The 19,245-nt window shown below is 40.1% G+C and overlaps 1 protein-coding gene across 9 annotated transcripts in view; it reads right to left on the reverse strand.

The window, feature by feature from the left end:
* adarb2 (adenosine deaminase RNA specific B2 (inactive)) overlaps nt 1-19,245 on the reverse strand; it is a 385,455-nt gene that overhangs the window by 94,307 nt on the left and 271,903 nt on the right. For 3 of the 9 annotated variants that reach the window (XM_042400109.1, XM_042400110.1, XM_042400111.1), the window contains 2 exons: nt 1,814-1,911; nt 863-934 (listed from right to left, as the gene is read on the reverse strand). The exons of 4 other annotated variants lie outside the window; for them this stretch is intronic. In XM_042400109.1, coding sequence (XP_042256043.1) covers nt 863-899 — 37 coding nt within the window. In that variant the 5' untranslated portion in view covers nt 900-934; nt 1,814-1,911. 2 more of the 9 variants (XM_042400117.1, XM_042400115.1) reach the window with 2 other exon arrangements.

Consider the following 19,245-nt stretch of genomic DNA (forward strand, 5'->3'; position numbering starts at 1 on the left):
CCCATGAGAATAGTAGCTGTAGATATGGTTTGTCTGGGGCATATTTACCGCTTCTCGACCACTCATTCACATCCCCTATTCTGTCAATCTCCGGTGCCTCTGCTGCATCTGCTGATGCCTCACTAAGATAAACTAGCAGTTCAAATGGCTCTGAACCACCACTTTGAAGATTTGGGGAGGTTGAAGTAAAATGCATACAGTTAATAGCCGATGTAGATGTTAAGACATGAGTTACATGTGTAACTGCGGTTCTATGAAATCTGGATGACCACCAGATGTAATCTAGACATTAAAACAGCTGAAGACAGAAAAATAGAGGGATACTGGAGTGTTGGTGTTCAGGGTAACGTTTGTGTTTGACATTACATTTTTTGAATTTCTGAAGGGGGGCGTGTTCAAGCCAAAACAGGGTGTTAAGTTGGTCTTTGAGCAATTTATCTTGTTGTAACCTGGTCAGTTTGCCATTGAATACAAATGTGTTTTAAAGACATCACATCAACCCTCAGTCTTACTTAAATACCCCTTACCTGGAGACCAGTAAGTTCTTGGTTCTTCTGTCTTGCTTTTCCACTGTGTTTTACAAACACTACAGTATGTTTCAGTTATAGGTCACTGATAAATGCTTTTGATTCAAGGACAAATTTCATCATTTTTATGTGCTGTTTTGTAGGTGAGTGCAGTTCAGTTCAGGTGTGGTACAGACAACAATAGAAGAAGTGGCACTGATGTTGATTTTCTTTCACATTTCATGTGATGACTTTTAACTGTCAGTATCATTAAAATAATGGAAGGGCCCCACCCTGACCAGCTCTCCAGAGCCGGGTGCATCACTCAGGACAGGTCATGGCCCCAAAGGACGCACCAGCAATTACTGGTCCAGCTCTTTCTCTCTGCTCCATACTGTCTTAAAACCATCCCATTGCTTGATCTGCTCCTGAATCCAAAGATGGAGAGGTGACAGTGAGGAATCTGGTGGAGAGCAGACTGTAGGATGCAGCACAACTGCACAATTTTATTAAGAGAAAGAGAAAATGAAAAATATAGCAATGTAGCGTTCAGTCACGTTGCCTTGCTACTTAGTGGAAAAAACAGCTCACTGCTGGATACATTACATCATTTTGATAATACCTGTGCAACCCAAATGTTACTGGGGAATGTAATTAAACTAATCACATACTCCCCAACACTGTGCAAACAATCTTCAGTTCACACAGACAAATGCACAACAAGGCAGCAAACACGCCAGATATTCTGAGGAAGAATATTGCCTGTATATTGAAACACACTTCCTTGCAGCGCTTATCTAAACATGTCCTGTCTTTTTAATTGTGCAGTTTGCCATGTTGGATATAAACACTCCTGAGCAGTGCCAAAATTTAGCTTCAGGGAATTGGTCCCCAAAGCGGGGGGAGTGCAATGGAAACAAAAGCAGAACCTGTGACAATGGTTACAATGGCTTTTAGATATGGGTCGTTGGGTTCCTGTAGTGGAAAAGGTCTACCTGACAGGAAAGATGGCAATGATAGTAGTGTGTTTTCTGAACGTGAACTGACTGACCATGTTAGGATTTAAGGGAAGTGTCTTCAAACCAGCTCGGCTGACCTGAGGTGAACTCCGTTCAGTATCCATCTGTCATTTATGGCAGGATGACTGTCGCCTAAGTGGGTCTGCCCCCATTCGCCAAAAGCTACTCTCAGAAATCCCGAGCACCGAGGCTGCAGGATTGACTCGGATCAAGTGTGCTGACAGGGAAATGAAGAGGGGACTCTAGCTAAGCAGTAGATGGACCCACTGGATGGCATTTAGCGTCTACCTTTCTATTGCATTATTCACCACTCCATGATGTTATCCCGACTTCATCTACTGTTTTCTTTTAAAAGTTCTGTTGTCGCGTTTGTGGCAAGTGACTGTCTGGAATGACACAGAAAAGGCAGAAGAGTCAGAATGAAACAACATGGCTCTGTACTGTTTTGGCTTCAGTACAACTCTGTTAAAAGAATGTATATTCAACACACCCAGAGCCTGTTTGCTGAGATAATTAAATTCTCAAAGGATGCGAGGAGACGCAACACGTAAATTAATTTGAGCTGCAGCAACAGACAGGATTTATGCCGCTTTGGCGGGAGCATTCACTTCCAGAACAAATAAATGGGATGTTTTTGAAATTAATTACTGTTCCAGTGCGCCATTAAAGAGTATCAGTTATCAGATGACTTTGAAATACACACTTGGCTCTTTTGATGTGTTAATGATGACAAAGTAAATCATCTTCCCTACCATGGAGGAGTTAGAGAGACAGAAATAGAAAGATGAAAAAGCAAAGAGCATCAATGAGTAAAAAACTAAGGAAATGAAAAGACATGTAGAGGAATAAATGGCAGGAAGTAACAGTCCAAGCTCATAGAATAATGTCTATTTTATATCAAACCCATTAACATGAAGGTTAAGGCCTTCATGGCTCAGACACTAAAACATTTCTGTTCCTGTTTTTATTCCCTATTCACCATCCCTGAGAAGGTTTCAAGTGGAGGTTCAGATTCTGCTTTAGGCTCGTTCAGTCTACTCTAAAAAATACAAGCTTCATTCACTTCAAATGAAGCACCATGCCTCTGAATGTAGGCCAGAATTACAGCAGATATGACTGATTGTGTTTCGGTCTCTCCTCTGTGGTAATGTAGGGCTGGATTTAATAGCCTGGCTGTTAATCCATGTCAAGGAAGGCAGAAAAGGCCCATTTGACATGGGCTAACTTCCCTCTGTAATTAGAAAACCTCATTAAGTTCATTAAGTCATTCCTTGTGTTGGGGGATTTGTTTTACATGCGCCGCCAGCAGACTCAGGCCACCACTACCAGAATGTAGGCTAACAAAGGCTGCAATCAATGGATACAGTACTGTGGTGAAAACATTTGGGCTGACAAAAAAGCATAAGGAAAAACCTGTTAGAGACATTTAAATGTTAAGGAACAACTAAAAATCACCTGAAATGTTGGGGAACACTTAAAAAAAAATAGATTCTGATGGTTGTAGCACACCACTGTGTTACACTTTTGACCAACTTTCTTTACTTATGAGGGTCCTTGGCTCCAGCTATCAGTCTAACAATGCTAGAAAGGGGGGAGTGGAATTATGGTAGCATAGTTTTGATGGGGAAGTGTGACACATTTCTGAAAGGCTCTTTGTCTTCTATTTATCGGAGGCCTTGAGCACACAGAGGTGGGGAATACCTTGTGCGGCTTCAGGGAGTGACACAGTAACAGATGACTAGACGCCACCACTAGAGGACTTCTGTTTTTTTGTTGTTTTTTTTCCCAGTTTTGGCTCCCGGACCCAATGATTCCAATTTGGGTGTCAGTGAGAGCAGCGATTCATCATTGGCTGGATTACTTAGTGGGCCGAGAGCAGAGGGCTATTCATCTCTGCAGCTGACACAACCCCGGCCAGAGAGACGCCATGCTGCCAGCACTACCTCTGCTGCTGATGTAGCTGCTGCAAAACAAAGTCCTAGAAACACATTCACACGGACGTGAATATACTCCATCACAGATGCAGAATCACCAGAGAGTCATTATTACTGCATGGAAACATTATTTCACCTAAGACTATTTTTTTAACAAAACTAAGAGTCTACAACCATCCGAGCGGCTCTGTGAGGCTGCACTTAGGCACAATAGCACTTTCACCATTAGTACCACAATGCTAATGCTAGCCATAAACCAAATACCTGCAAATTGAAATTTTGACTTGATGATGGAACTGGAGGAAAAGTCAAAGTCTCACCAAAGGTATTACAGTTTGTTCTGAGGGGGACATGAATGTCTACGCCAAACATCATGACAATCCATCCAATACCTGTCAAGAAGTTTCACAAAAAACCACAACTACCAACCTAATGGTGGTGCTAGAGGAAAGGTGAGGGATTCACCAAAGTCAGTAGGATTCATCTTCTGGCCAGCATGAATGCCTGTAAAAACTTTCACAGCAATCCATTTAATAGTTGCTGAGATATTTCAGTCTGGACCAAAGTGGTGGACCAACCAACTTTGCCATCCACAAAGCTGCTAGCATGGCTAAAAATGCTATCTTTGATGTCAAAGGTTGTAAAGGAAAAGGAGATGCTGTGTGCACACTGAAATGTCCAAGCTCCAAAACCAGGATGTGAGGGCAATACTCAATCTGAGTACAAGATAAGTATACGAGTATATGATAAGATACCTCTGTTGCAATACAATATAAGTTCTGAAAAAACAATTATACAAAGATAACTTTCTTTCTCTGATTAATTATTTCTCTAATGGTCAGACTTGTCCATGGATTTAATTTGAATGATTATGTTTAAAATTACATGGTTACATAAATTTCTCTTTATTTTCCAAACTATACCTTTAATTTTTTACATGATTTCATTCTTTCCTCACCTCTTTTATCTGGTCTAATAAAGCACATCGGTTGAGTAGAGCTCTTTTTCAAAATGTAAGAACAGAACAAAGTCTTAAATTTCCAAGTTTAGAACTGCATTATTATGCCTCACAGATGTTTTATATAGATCGTATAGTCAATAACACAGCTGAAGAACCCTGGATAAATATTGAAAGCAAACAATTAAAGGCCAAGAACCTATTTACATCTCTGTTTACAGAACACAATATAAAAGTATCTAACTTTGTTATAAACAGCGCATTAAAATCATGGAACAAAATTGAAAAATATTAGGAGTGCAATTTAGTATCCCTAGGAACACACAGATTTGGAATAATCCATCAATAAAAATCCAAAATGTGGAGCTTAACTGGGGCACTTGGAGTACAAGGGGGATTAAACATTTATCAGATATAATTATGCATAATAGGGTTCAATCATTTACAGAACTGCAGAATAAATTCACATTAACAAATCAAGAATTTTTAGATATTTACAGCTTAAAAACTGGATTATTCAAAATTTCAATTTACACTGCGATTTGGTGCCAGGACTCTTTGAGGAAGTTCTGTTTAAAGAAGGAAAAAATTAAATGGCTAAATATACGACATGCTGCTGAAAGAACAATCTTAACATTACTGCAAAAGTTGTCTGATGAATGGAATAAAAGCCTTCATTTTAAAGAAGCCAACACAAAAATGGAAGAAATGCTTCTATCTCACTAACAGCATCACCACTAATGAAAATCTACATTTAATGCAATACAATTGATAACAAGGATATACTACTAGAGATGAAATTCATAAGTTTTATCTAGATTCCTCTGATCGGTGTGTGAAGTGTGGCTCTCACGACTCCCTTATACATTCATTCTGGTTTTCTACAAAAGTGAACAAAATGTGAAATCCAATAATGGATGTATATTACTTGTAAAAACAAAACAAGACAAAACAAACAAACAAAAAAAGACATTGAAAAATTCAATTCTCAGCTGTGTATTTTGTCAGAATGCTGAAAAAATAAAGAGATCCTACGGGACGGTAGATTATGTTTTCCTTTCTTGTTTATATGAAGCTCATTTTAAAACAGTGGAAAAAGGGAGGCCGCTACTTTACAGATTTGGATAGAATTGATGAGATATTATTTGACCATATAAAAGACATTACATTGTCTGAGGATAACAATAAAACGAAGCAATTCAGTGACGTATGGAAGTACATTTATGATGCCCTATAAGACTTAAAAAAGAACTTGTGGCATGGCTGGGAAGGGAAGGGGCGACTCTGGTGGAGACCACAGGACAGAGAATTAATGTCAGGTGCGTGTGTGTGTGTGTGTTTATTATGTTTGCAGAGGGTAGGGTGTCGGGATGAGAGGTATATGTGTTACATGTAAGATGAATGAATGTGATAATACCTGGAAATATGAATGTTCATGTGTCTTTTGTCTTCTGTCTTATGTGAATGTATTAATGTTTCATGTCAGCCTGACACCATCCTAGGATAGTATATACTATCTTATACATCAAGGTATTATATATATATATATATGTTGGCTAGTTTTTATTAATGCAACATTTTGACCTGATGTCATTGATTGCACCACTTTAAATAATCCTAAAACATTTTAATATACAGCCTAAGACAGAAAGAAAAGAAAAAAGATGCCATTACACACATAACAGGTATGTAGTGTATGTAAGGTCAAGCATACGCGCTTGTGTGAAAACACACCTATACACACAAAATACAGCTCTGTACTGGAACTAAACAGTCAACCCTCACTCCACTCCACACACACAAACACACACACACACACACACACACATTCCCCCCTGCCAGGCCTAAACACCACCATGTGCTGATAAGACAGTGGAACCACTTGCTTCCCTGCAGGTGAAAAACAAGCTGGACATCCACATACTGCGCCTCACACAGTGGGCTGCATTTATAACACACCTCTGTGGCATCAACATAAATCTACAGTATGTGCTCGTCCAGGATACTCATGATTTAATGCCCCGGAATGAATGTCAAGAGCCTCTATTCATTTTAGGGGTAACAATAGAATGAATCGCATATGCACAGGGACGAATAACAGGGTTAGTTCAAAATGGTAAATGGGGCACCTCGAGGTAAAATAGAACATTTCTCCATCTCATAGCAGCACACTTTTACTTCAGTCAAGAGCCAGATAAAAAAAGAAGAGAACAAAAGGCAAAGGGCACATATTTTTTGAGCCAAGTTACCAAAGGTATGTGTGTGTGCAGTATGTGCCTGCATACACATAATCTTTTTTTCTTGTCTTTGTCTTGTTTTGTTTCTTTTATTTCACTGTCCACAGAGGCAGCTCTCGTGCAAAAGCACAAAAGTGCTCCTCTGCTTCTAACACTGGTCACCCCCACATATCGGACAACAAAGCTGTCTACACGTCATTTGTCCACTGCGCAGCCTCAGCAAATTCACACACATCCCCACGAGGCCGGCACTGACAACCGTGCACGCCGTGAGCGAGTATGACGACTCAGGGAAATGGACTTCAGAGTCATGCCCAGCCATCTGAAATGCCACAACTAAATTATCAGCTATCACTGAGGACGGAGAAACACAGAGAGAGAGAGAGACACACAGATGGAGAAAGGAGAGATTCCATCTAGAGTCCGCTTATTCTTGTGAGTCGCATCAAAAGGAAAAGTAATTAAGTCGTCTGAGGATGTTATTGGAAACGAGAATTCTATCAGTGAGGCTGTGGGCTTGTGATGCCTGCAGCTTATCCAGCCTGTGTGTGTGTGTGTGTGTGTGTGTGTGTGTGTGTATTTCTGTGGCTGACACGCTGCCGTGCAGTGGAAGATGAGACCTCTGTTGTGCGTTTGTAGCAGGCGCAGCCAGCCGCTCCTCATTAACCTTTTGGGAGATAAGCCTGTTTTAAGTCCATGTTTGAACAGCCTGTGTGAAGTATCTCACACTGATATGTGGCTAGCCAACCACCCAAACCGTCCTTCCCTCCCCTTTCACATTCAATATTCCACTTCCCTCACCTCCACCAGATTACCAGAATTAAATTTCAATTTTAATCACAGGCCTGCAAATCTCCATGAATCTAGCACCTGAGCCACCCTTAATTACGGAACAAGCATTCTGGGGCAGCGCGCTGCCATGGCCCGCTAACAAGGTTAAAAGGTGCAAAGTGTGTGTAATGGAAAGCAGAGGAACTCACTGAGCAATTGTTAACACCATGTTAGCTACTCCACTTCTTTGTCTCTTGCCATGTTCCCTTTCTATTTTCTCAGCTAGTGAATACACAGAGCACCTTGTTAGAGGCGCTAGGCTAGAAGTAATGTAATTTAGCTAAGTGGTGATTGTGGAGGTGCCAGATGCGTGTTTGCAATGGATGGTGTCGGCAGCGGTGATGGAGCAGGCATACAGAAGCAAAGCTGTTACATTATCTGCTGCTCACTGGAGTGCTGTAGACAGGATGTGATAACTGGCAAAGAGGTGGAGTCTGTTTTCTAGAGGGACCGGTTCTTTTATCTCTTTTCAAAACATTCAAAACTGCCTAAACATAACTTGAAAAGTATATTTACAGTGATACATATGGTGTATTAAACACTATATATATATTTTTAAATAACTGACAGTCATCATATACAGTAGCATGCAATCATCTGCAGAGATGCTTTAACTCCAGTATAATTAAAAGTGTCTCTCTGATCTTCCTATAATGATGCCTCACTGTAGGTGCTACTCAGTCCCTGAGAAAATACCACCTTAAAGGTATAGTCCTTAAGATTTTCTTGTACTCAGATTCCATTTTTGATCACATTACTAGTCCAGCATTTTTCTGCAATTGCCATTCAGTGTATTTTCTTTCTGTAGTTACCTCTATGTATAGTAGTTTCATTGTTAGTAGCAGAGTCTATCATTCCCATGCTGGATTCAATTTGCCTTCACATGCTTTAAGGAAACTAATCATGATCCAACATTACTGGTTTCATTTTATCCAATCCACCTGCAAGGACTACAACATTTATCAATTCATCCATATTTATCTATTTACCTGTAAAGCACACTTTAATTAGAGTTTCTGTATTTGGCACTGATTGGAAAATGTGCATTAATAGAAATGTACAGTGTGTATTTGTCCCCTTGAATACTCAGAAATGACCTTCACAGTTTAAGTCTGTGTGCTGGTTCCATGACTTTAGATACACGAGGTGATCTGACAGGTTCCAGCCTATCGAGGGAATAATCACTGAGTCTGCACTGTCACAAAATGAGACAGAGAAACCAGTGAATCCCACATACGCTCAAGTCTTTGTTTTACAATTTGTAAGCCGCGGGCTGTGAATTAAAGCGGGACAATGTAATGCAGTCCATAATACAATTATGCGTGAGAGGACTGCATGTAGGAATTGTGAAAAGGGTTTTGTGACAGGATTTCATGAGTGCGAAAAACGACTTTAATTAAGCAGTGGTGTATAATAGGAGTCTTTGAGCTTTCTACTGTGTGAAATTGTATGCCAATTAGATAATCATCTGTGAAAACGTTGGACATGAAAGATAATTCCATGATAACAGTATGATTATACACAAATGCAGCATCACAGTAATTATGCATGTCATTCATTTTGTGCAAAATCTGTGTGATTATTATATTATCATTGCACAAAAATACTCCCTTCACCCACATAATGTGTCCCAATAAAAACAAAGTATAAAAAAAGGCTATTAAATTTGCTTTGTGATTACTGTATTGTTTATATGTCTCTCCTTTGCCTTATATATAAATAAATAAATTAGAAAGAGACTAATTTACACAAGTTTCATCCTGACAGCTGGCCAACTAATATTGCATAGCCGCCTTGTTTTGTTTACACACTGGCTTGATTTTGATCACTGGTCTGCTCAGCTTTCCAGATGTCTCACCCACATGTGTGTCTGCCATATTTGAATGCTGAGGCCGTGGTCACCAAACAAGCCTCCGCTACACTTCATGTTCCAGATCAATCCAAGTGCCTGACTGTCTGTCTCTCTGGGAAGCTGCAAAGTAGATCTGAACGTGTATTATCTTTCTAGGATATGTTTGATTTTCTTTCACACGTATGCCCAGAGAATAATCAACAGAGCGTGCACGTGCAGGTGTGTGTATATATTTTGTGTGAGTGTGTGTAAGTTGTCAGATAGCATTGGGGGGAGCAGCTGTTCTCCCTCCCCTCCTCTGCCACTGATTTAACATATGGCTAACCTTTTGGAGATAGCGCCGCTGTTTACTTTCCTGCTCTGCACTGATAACATCCCAAATCATTACCCAAAACCTGTGTCAGGCTAAGCTCTTAGAAATGGACCCAGCCACAGTAAATTGGTACTTCACTCATGTCTATGGGAGGAAACAAAAAAATGGAAACTATTTTTTTTTTTTTGCATCTGGTTGAGAGGCAGGTTGGTTCTGTTTTGGGCATCAGGCAAACTTAACCCTCTGCATCACCAAGATTAGCCAATTTATACCCCGTGTCTTAAAATTTTAAGAAAGCAGACCAACCTAAGGGTTTTGTGACAGTAAATATGTAATTTTAGTATAAATATGGAAGCAAAACTACTATTAAATCCATTTGCTGATTGTAAAATGTCAAGAAAACGATCTGTATATCGATGCAATGTCATCTGGTAACCATGGTAACGTGTATAGGCATCAGTAAAACAGGAGCAAAACTCAGTGAAATGGAAATTAGAGTATCTTTAGCTTCAGTATTGTGACGTATTTCTGCGGTGTTTGTTATTTGAATCAAATCCTACAGATGTGATTCGATCACTTGAAAAATGGGTGTGGTTTAGAAAATATATGTTATGGAGGACTGTTGGCCTCCACTCACAACTTCCACACTCACTTTGTTAGATCAGGAGGAGGTGGATAAATGTAAAATGAATATATTAGACCTCAGCCACACTCTTTGGAAATGTAATTCAGTCAGCTGAAATCCAAACACGCTCCTACTACTAAGATATTACGCTGCTAGTTACTCATGAGCTAACGGGCAAGTGTGGTTTTCCAAGCTAGTTGCCCCGATTCACATTTAATTGAATACATTTATGTCACTAAAAATACTCAAATAATGCATAATTAGCATAAGAGATAAATGAGTCGGCTCATAACTTGGATTAATTACAACCTCACTGTGTCTTTAAAAAGAGTATGTTGAGCTTGTGTTCTGCTCCGTGTATTTAAGCAGTTCCTCATCAAGTAAAATGTAGCGAGTGCACAGTAACAAGCCTTCAAAATATTACGTTACAAGATGCCTCCTTTCATCACTGTTCCTACCTGTTCATCACTACTTATGATAAACTGTCTATACTATTAATGCTCATAATCAGTTATATGACACCACAGAAGATTTATTGACACATTTATTCTGTAAAGTGCTGCATGACCTGCTGTCAGTCACTGGATTTTGATTTCCCCATGTGGGTCCATGTAGCGCTGATGATGTGGGTTGACATCACCAAAACTGTCCAATGAATGAGCTACTTTTCAGTCCATGTGACTTCATGGTTACAGCTCTTTGTTCATTGGAGAAAAGCCAGTGTGAACAGGAACCAGAGCAGAACTAAAAGAAAACAATATATCATTTTTTTCTTGGTCCGGACCAAATGAAAACATACTTCACCCTCTCTCTACACTTATATCTGTACGTTTTCTGACATGCTGGATTTATATAATCAACTCCACTTATTGTCATAGATTTTTCAGCATCAAATCAACTGCATGAAGTATCCTCTGAAGTGTTCTTTAGCATTTTCTTTAGTTTTTGACCGTGTCAGAGCAAAGCATGATCTAGTAGTTGTTTGTTGTGGTGAAGCTTCTGGAGTTACACACGTCGCTAATGCCGAGGGACTCTTGCCTCTCTGCTTCCTAACAACATTAAATGAATGGTCCACTTAGAATTAATGACTTCCTCACTCTGGACAAATTTGTTTGTGTTAGGCTAACGACCAATCCTCTCTGAGAACCAGGCCAACATTTAAGTTGAGCTGCGATTGGTTCTGCCGCTGTTTGAGACCTTTATTGATGGTGCACGAACACACGGAGAGACACTCAAAAATAGGTGCACGCACACGTACACACACAAACACACACACACACACACACACACACACACCTTGAAATCAACACCTTCCCTCTGTTTCACAGTCAAGCAGGGGCAGCGAATCGCACGGCTCCCCAGACAATATTATCTCATATGCACAGACAAATTACCTCTTTGTTTTAAGGACATGAGTATTTCTCAAAAAGGAAAGAAAAAAAAACACACTCACACATTATGAAAATCCCCCCATAAATAGGAAAAAGAAAGCACTCAAAGGGAAGCTAAAGTGGCACTTATGGATACTGTTAGCGTTTGCTCGCGCAAAAGAAATTCTCCTATTAAATGGGTCTCTCTCTCTCTCTCTCTCTGTCTCTTGCCTGGCTCGCTGCAGAACAGATCAAATGAAGGTTACGCTGTCCTCTCTCATGGCCTACATCCTGATGCCAGAGCTAATTGCATAATTTGTTTCAGAATTAACAGCTAATAGCAGTCTCTTCTAGGCTAAAGCCAACCCCCTCCCTCCTTCCACACTCACTAGTTTGTTTTTTTTTCCAACCTCTCATCCCATTATGCCTATATTTGCAGAAGCTTAAGACAATATAGAGAAAAATCATACTGGAGTAAATTACATGCATACCCAAGAAGACAGTATGGTGATGAATTACAGGCTAATTCCCCAACTTGGCCCTTGCTTATTGAATCTAATGGCATTGTTAAAATCTACAATAGATATTTCTCACTAGATTGACTTAAATAAGACATTTCTAATGACAAACCTGGTCATTTTGAAAGATTCATGAGCTACATTTGAGCTGTCAAAAACATGAATAACAGTCACTCTTCGCTGCAAGGAGGGTGATATTGTTCTAATTCTGATGAGCTGGTGTGATATGTGCGTAAAACAAGCCCACCTCTATGCATGTGGAGGGAGACCAGCCTGCTAACAGAGGAGGGAGGACTCGAGAAGCAGAGAAAAGACGGATGAGCTCCAAAGGTGGCCACTATAAGTCAGTGCCCCCTCGCACCAGGCAATAACCTTCTCTCCTCTCCATGTAATAACCAGCCTGAATTTCAAAACTAAACCAAACAGGAACAGGAGCGAGGGAGAAGAGAGAGAGAGAGACAGAGACACTGCAAAACAAAGAGACTCTGGATTCAATCAATACCGCCATCCAGCTGTCAATCATTGGCTATATTAACCCGCGGATGGAGGGTGTGAATGTTTTATCTGTTTATCTGTCCTGTACACATCTGCAACCAGTTCTGTCTTATAGCATGGAAATAAGGCTGTCAGGAAGTGAAGCAAAATGTGTTATTTGGCTGTGGTCAAGTTCTGATCACTGCAAGAACAAATATTTCACCAAGAAGTTGTTCCAATCAATAAATCTGTGAGTGGTGTTGTTTTTCTGTGGTTAGACACCCCCTCACCCTCCGCTGTCTGTGTGTGCCTGTTGTACAAAAACAACACGTTCACGTCACGGAAAAGCTACAATGCAACCTCTTCACATTTTTCTAATTAAAGGTCACTTTAACTTAAAACATTAAAACTGGTGATGCCATGGCATGTAGTGAATGAGTTTACTCGCCTCCATATGTCTTTGGGAAAAAAAAAACAAAACACATTTGATTGCTAAGTCACAAGGGTCGCCATGGTGAAAATGTTAATATTTTCTCCTAATCACATGACTTGACCCGGGTAGCCAATGATCTGTATCTGGCTCTCGCTCATTCTTGATGTACTACAGCTTGCAAACAGAGCTCGAGGCACAAAAATCTTAATTAAGGTCCTTCCCAATGCGCAACCTTCAGACGATGTCGCCGAAACAAAGGGGGAGAAATAATAGAAAAGAAACACTTTTTTTTTTTCCTCACTCTCCTCTTTTACCATTTAGGAAATAACAGCCACTCATTGAAAACTCTTCAAACCTTTGCCTGCATTTGGAATTTGATTGTAACCTCAGGTTGCCTTTTCTATTATAGTGGGAAATAATGTTACAACACACAGTACCAGTTTTTAAATTGGAATTTGACAGCTCTACCAAGCAGGGATGTGAAAAAAACATGACTCAATATAATGCATATTCACAGAGAGGCTTTCACACTTTTTTTGGGGGTTTCACTCCTTCTGTGAAAAGCACTGTTATTGCCTTTTTCCGTCAGTGGAGAGCAGTCTTAAAGGATAGGTTAACAATTTTTCCAAGTCAGTCCTAAAGCAACAGTCAGGTGCACAAATGAACATTGATACATGTTTTTCTTGCCATAATCATTCCTCCTGTTCATATTGGCTATTAAAAAATCTCTTCAAAATGTGCTTTCAATGTAAGCGATGGGGGACAAAATCTATAGTCCCCCCTCTGTTCAAAAATGTATTTAAAAGTTTATTTTAAAATAATGAGGCTTCAGTTGTCCAAATTAGTCAAATCAAGTCAGCTGAACAGGAAAACACTGTCTGTCAAAACACAAAGACAGAATTTACTACTAAAGATACTGTAACTGTGGAAGATATCCACTTTATTTGACTTACTCAGATGGCTGAAATCTCATATTATCTTAAGATAAACTTACAAATTTCTTTTTTGCTCAAAACGAGGACTGGATTTTGACCCCCATCAAGTGCATTTTAAGCGCATTGGGAGGGGATCTTCTAATGGTCAGTATGAACAGGAGGAATGATTACAGTGTGCAAAACCTGTTTCAGTGTTCATGTGGGCACCTGACTGTTGTTTTCAGACAGACTTGGAAAAACTATGAACCTGTTCTTCAGTCGTTTTTTTTCTTCACATGAGTCATCTCATGCCATTATCATTAAACCACTGTATGAACAGAGTGTGTATTATGACTTGGCTCTATGTTTCTTTTATAGTTCCGGTATCAGTAAAGAGGCCGTCAAACTTTCACTGTAGTTGCACTGATTTACTGTACAGTATGTTACTGGAATCATCCAATTGTAACCCTTCAATAGTGGGTGTAAAGTGTGCTGGCCAGTGCCTGTTATTGGATGTGTGTGTGTGTGTGTGTGTGTGCATGTGTGAACGAGTGGGTGTCATAATTCTTTCACTTTCAGCAGTGCCCCCTGTAAGCCCCCCACAGCCGGAGCAATATCAGCAGCACCAGAGACAGCATGTGACCCAGCTTTACTCATCTCAGCTAAACCCATCTCTGCCACACACGCACACGCAAGCAGGCAAACACACACACGCACGTACACACCAACACAGGCACACATATACTGTTGAAAAGCACACAAGCTGAAAGGAGAGAGCTAATAACAGTCTTACCTGCTTCACAGAGTCAGCAACAGCACCGAGAGCGAGACAGAGGAGAGAAACAAAAGAAGTTGATATGAATGTCAGCAAGGGGAAAAAACAACAACATTGCTTTTATGAGCCCATCACAAGAACAGATAAACATGACTAAGTATAATCATCAGGAAATTACATTCAGTATATACACTACATGTAGGCTTTTTAAACATTGTTATATTCGTGTCTAATTAATCATTGTTCAGTTAACATGATTTAATTAGTGTAAACAAATGAAACCATGGTTGAGATGAATATAGCCTTTATCTTATGCCAGTTGTATTGTTGGAGCTGCTGTGTCCAATTTAAGAGCACAACACATCCTGTTGTAGAAGATCTTTAACTAAGAGTTTTGGCTTCAGTGATTTTTTCAATTGAGGTTGACAATAAAAAACACAATGTAAAGGGCAGGACACGGTTTTCAGTTTTACGCTTATTTTGTTTCTTAATTGGCGTTGGATGTCTGTACGCGAAATATGCACCGACAGCCTGCAGCCAGTTAGCTTAGCGTAGCACAAAGGAAACAGGGAATGGAAACAGGGTGAAACAGTTAGCAGTGACTTCCTGGTTGGCTAGCAAGAAAAAGTCTGGCACATAACACCCTTTAAAACCAAAACCTATCGATCTTACACTTCAAATTTTGTACATGTTAAACAAATTAAGGTAAAATATGTTAATTAGTTAGCTTCAGAGATGCTGGGAGGTGAGTTTTGGTGTCTTCAGACAGAGTTTCCCCTTGTTTCTGGCCGTTGTGCTAAGCTAAGCTAACCAGCTCCTGGCAGTAGCTTCATATGTAGCGTACAAACATGAGAGTGGCATCAACAGTCTCATGTAGCTCTCGGTGATAAAGTGAATAAGCATATTTGTCAAATTGTCGAATTATTAATTTAAAAGGACGTTAGGAAAACACAGTCTCAAACTGAATATGTTAATAACAGCTTGAATATCTACTTGCCTCTAATAGCATTTACCCCAGTTTTGTATATAAAGTATGCTACGCCTTGATTATAATAATCTTGCACCTGCAATGTGGTTATAATGATGTTTATGGGCACCTTTTCATAAAGATAAAAGGTATCAATATGGCTTGGTCAGAGGACTTTATCACCTAGACCAAGTGTGTGAGTGTGAGCAGCACAGGACACAACCTCCTCTCCACCCAGTAGCCATTACTGTAAACAACACATAACTGTAAACCTGCTACACACAACAAATATTCACACTCTGGAAAGCAAGCATTAGGAACGAGGGAAAAGGGAGGAAAGACGTTAAGAAAAAGCAGGCATGCTGATTGGCTTTTTAGAGCGAGCAAAACCGGGAGATTTCAATCAAGATTTCTGACAGTCTATTAGGATTGGCATAGGTTATCATTACCTTGTGTGTCGGCATCCTAATGCATGTTTTCCTTATCGACGTTTAGCACATTGATAACGCCAGAGAACAGCAAAATGTCATTCTCTGGCTAAAGGTAGGCCTATATGTCTCTGGCAAACAATGCAGCTGTCTTTGATATAATGGGGTTTATCTTGTGGGGACATATTTAGAGCATCAACTTGGGTGAAGACTGAGGCAATTTCATCATTTTGCCTCTTTGCAAACATACTGTACCTGTCCAATGTCATAGCTAGAGTTTAGAGTCCACTGTAAGTGCTATTAGATCTGACTGATAACATTACAACAATATTTTGACAGAAACATTCTTGTCAAGCACAATTACATGGGATTAAATTATTCATCTTGTTCTTCCTAAATTGCTCGGCATCCTCAATTGTCATTGGTTGCACCCAATACCATGAATCACTACAATTATCAATTGATGGATCTGTCTGGGCAGAAGCAAAGTCAGTCTCCTGTTAAGACATTTCAAGACTCCAAACTATGCTAGCTCTTTACATTTTGATGTCCTTAAGTGGCAGTAGAGAGATGTATTTGGGGCTGTTTAATTTAGTGGGGATTTAGATTTTAAAAACCTAGAGCCACTTTAATCAGACATTGGTGTCACATATCTACGATTTATCTGCATTCAATTATTAATCTGCACTCCACAATGCTAACCCAACCTGAACTTTTTAATATCTCCAGATGACATCTCCGCCAAGCCTTCCAGCCTCTCGGCAAAGAGAGCTACTTAGCATTCAACCTCTCCAAGTACTGTATTCAAGGAACATGAGCAAACAGACAAATGGATGAAAAGATACCAGACTCGGAAACGATCTAAGGATGTGTACCTACAGATATGCAAATAGAGATGAGAGGGGAAATGGGAGGGAAGAGGGGAGGGACTGACATAGAGACAAAAAGACAGAAAGAGAGAGCGACAAAGCGAGAGTAGGCGAGAACATGCCACAAGACACCGGGAAACTAAGCGGGTTTCTTGGCTGAGGCCACACACTCACTCGCACAGAAACAGTGGTGTGTGTTGTGAAGCTGAGCAGCCGTTTGCTGGCAGGCTCCTCTCTTGTCTGTCACACGGATCATCCAGCTCTGGCCAGATGTAGACTACATCTGTACTAACATAGGGTTGTAAAACGGTACTGTACATGCCAAAAGTTTGATTTCTCACACACTCCAAACCTCACAATACACACACATCTTGTATGTGCACACATTGCAGTCACTACAGGGAAACTTAAATTGTTAAAATTGCCTATTTTTTGTGATGCATGTGGTTGAGCCAGGATCTTAAATCTCTGGCATGCAAAGAAATTACCTTATAAATTACCTTTTTTAAAACAGTAATTTTTAATCACTGATTGTTTTTGCCTTTATATGTAGTGGTATTAGTCATACTGGCAACACTGTCCTGGACTTTAAAGTGGAAATTTAGTTTCTCAGGGTCTGAATATAGTTTCAGAAGGTTTTCCATCCCAAAAAAGAACAAAAATCTATGATATACTGAATGTGACTCATAATTTTGGGGGATTTTCAGCAACAAAAATAATAAAATATTTAATCAGCAGAATATCTCATTTTTAGTAGCTTCAATTCACTGAATATATCAGTATTGACTCTCAGTAACCCATTTCTATCTTGCCCTATAATGCACATTGTCAAAAAGAGTAACAGTGTCGCATCATTTCATGCTATTGTCCTCCTTTCGCTCACAGAGTTGCCAGCTTATCTCCGCGGTGAAACTGGAGCTCCTGGAGTCAGTACTGAGAATCCGATACACAGACCATTACTACACAGATGTTGCAGTGTTGTAGTGCATAACTCTCATGATTTGATTGGCAGGCCAAGCCAGACAGCAACATGGTGCTATAATTACTGATGGTGAGGCTGTATGTGCAAAACAAACACGAGTCGACACAGAAATCTACGTCTAGCCGAGCTGTGCCATTCATCTCTACAGAGGAAACATCCTCAGAGTTGTGCTAACATCATTCAATCATGGAGGTAATTGATGTATTTTTTTTTTTGCAGCTACAAGCAAGCTCCAAGGGAAGGGGCTTTTGTCAATGTGCCTTTTTCCCTCCTCACTGTTGCTTTTTCCCTCTCACCACCTGCCACATGTTGCTCCGGCAGACAATCGGCTGCACAGACGAGGGGAAGAAAGCAACGAGAGGAAAGTAAGAGAAACGGAGAGATGCGATGAGAGAGGCAAGGCACTGGGAGAAACTCAGGAAAAACAAACGGAGAGAGAAGGAGAGACAGCGAGATGATTGAAGGCAGAGAAACTGGAGTTAAAGTGGAGGAGGAGGAGGAGGAGTGAAGGAATAAGTAATATACAACCGAACAGAGCAAAACACACGCGGCTGAATGTGTGACAGAGTCGTGCTGGCAGCCATCCATCCACCACAGTGAGGCTGACACTAACACGCGTGTCAAGCAATTAAGACCCAGCCGCGGTGGAGACACCATAAATCATCAGCGGACGTATGAAACACTCCTCTACTTCATTATGTACTTGTAAATATTGATGTGGATTTACAATGCAGTCCATGGAAAGGTCAAGGGTGGAGAAATATGACATCAACACGCCATACAGACCTAAGAAAAACACCTGCATGAAGTATATAATAAGTCACATTAAGCAACTTCCTGTTCCTTCCAATTAATCTACAGGAATAACCTAACTCTATGATAAAGATCACTTTTATGCTGTGTCTGCTCCATTGTGGCAGTCTTTTTTTAATCAGCAGTTTCAAAATTTAGCGTAATTTTATTCAATTTTCCTTCACTAGAGGAGCTCATAATGAACAGCTGAACTGATGTTTTAGACAATATTTTGAGCACTGGACTTCTGCAAAATGCAACGTTTTGACTGTTTTATTGAACAAACTAGCCAGAATATATCTGTGGGTCTGCTGATTAATACCAATGACCCAACAATGAATTCAACCTCACCAGTTAGTGTGCTTCTGTTGGATTTCTGCTTTTTTTTCTTGTGTAACTGTGGCTCTGCTCAGTATAACTTCAATATCTGTTGACACTGTTGCAGTTC

The sequence above is a fragment of the Thunnus maccoyii genome, chromosome 21, assembly GCF_910596095.1.
Source record: "Thunnus maccoyii chromosome 21, fThuMac1.1, whole genome shotgun sequence".
Lineage (NCBI taxonomy): Eukaryota > Metazoa > Chordata > Actinopteri > Scombriformes > Scombridae > Thunnus > Thunnus maccoyii.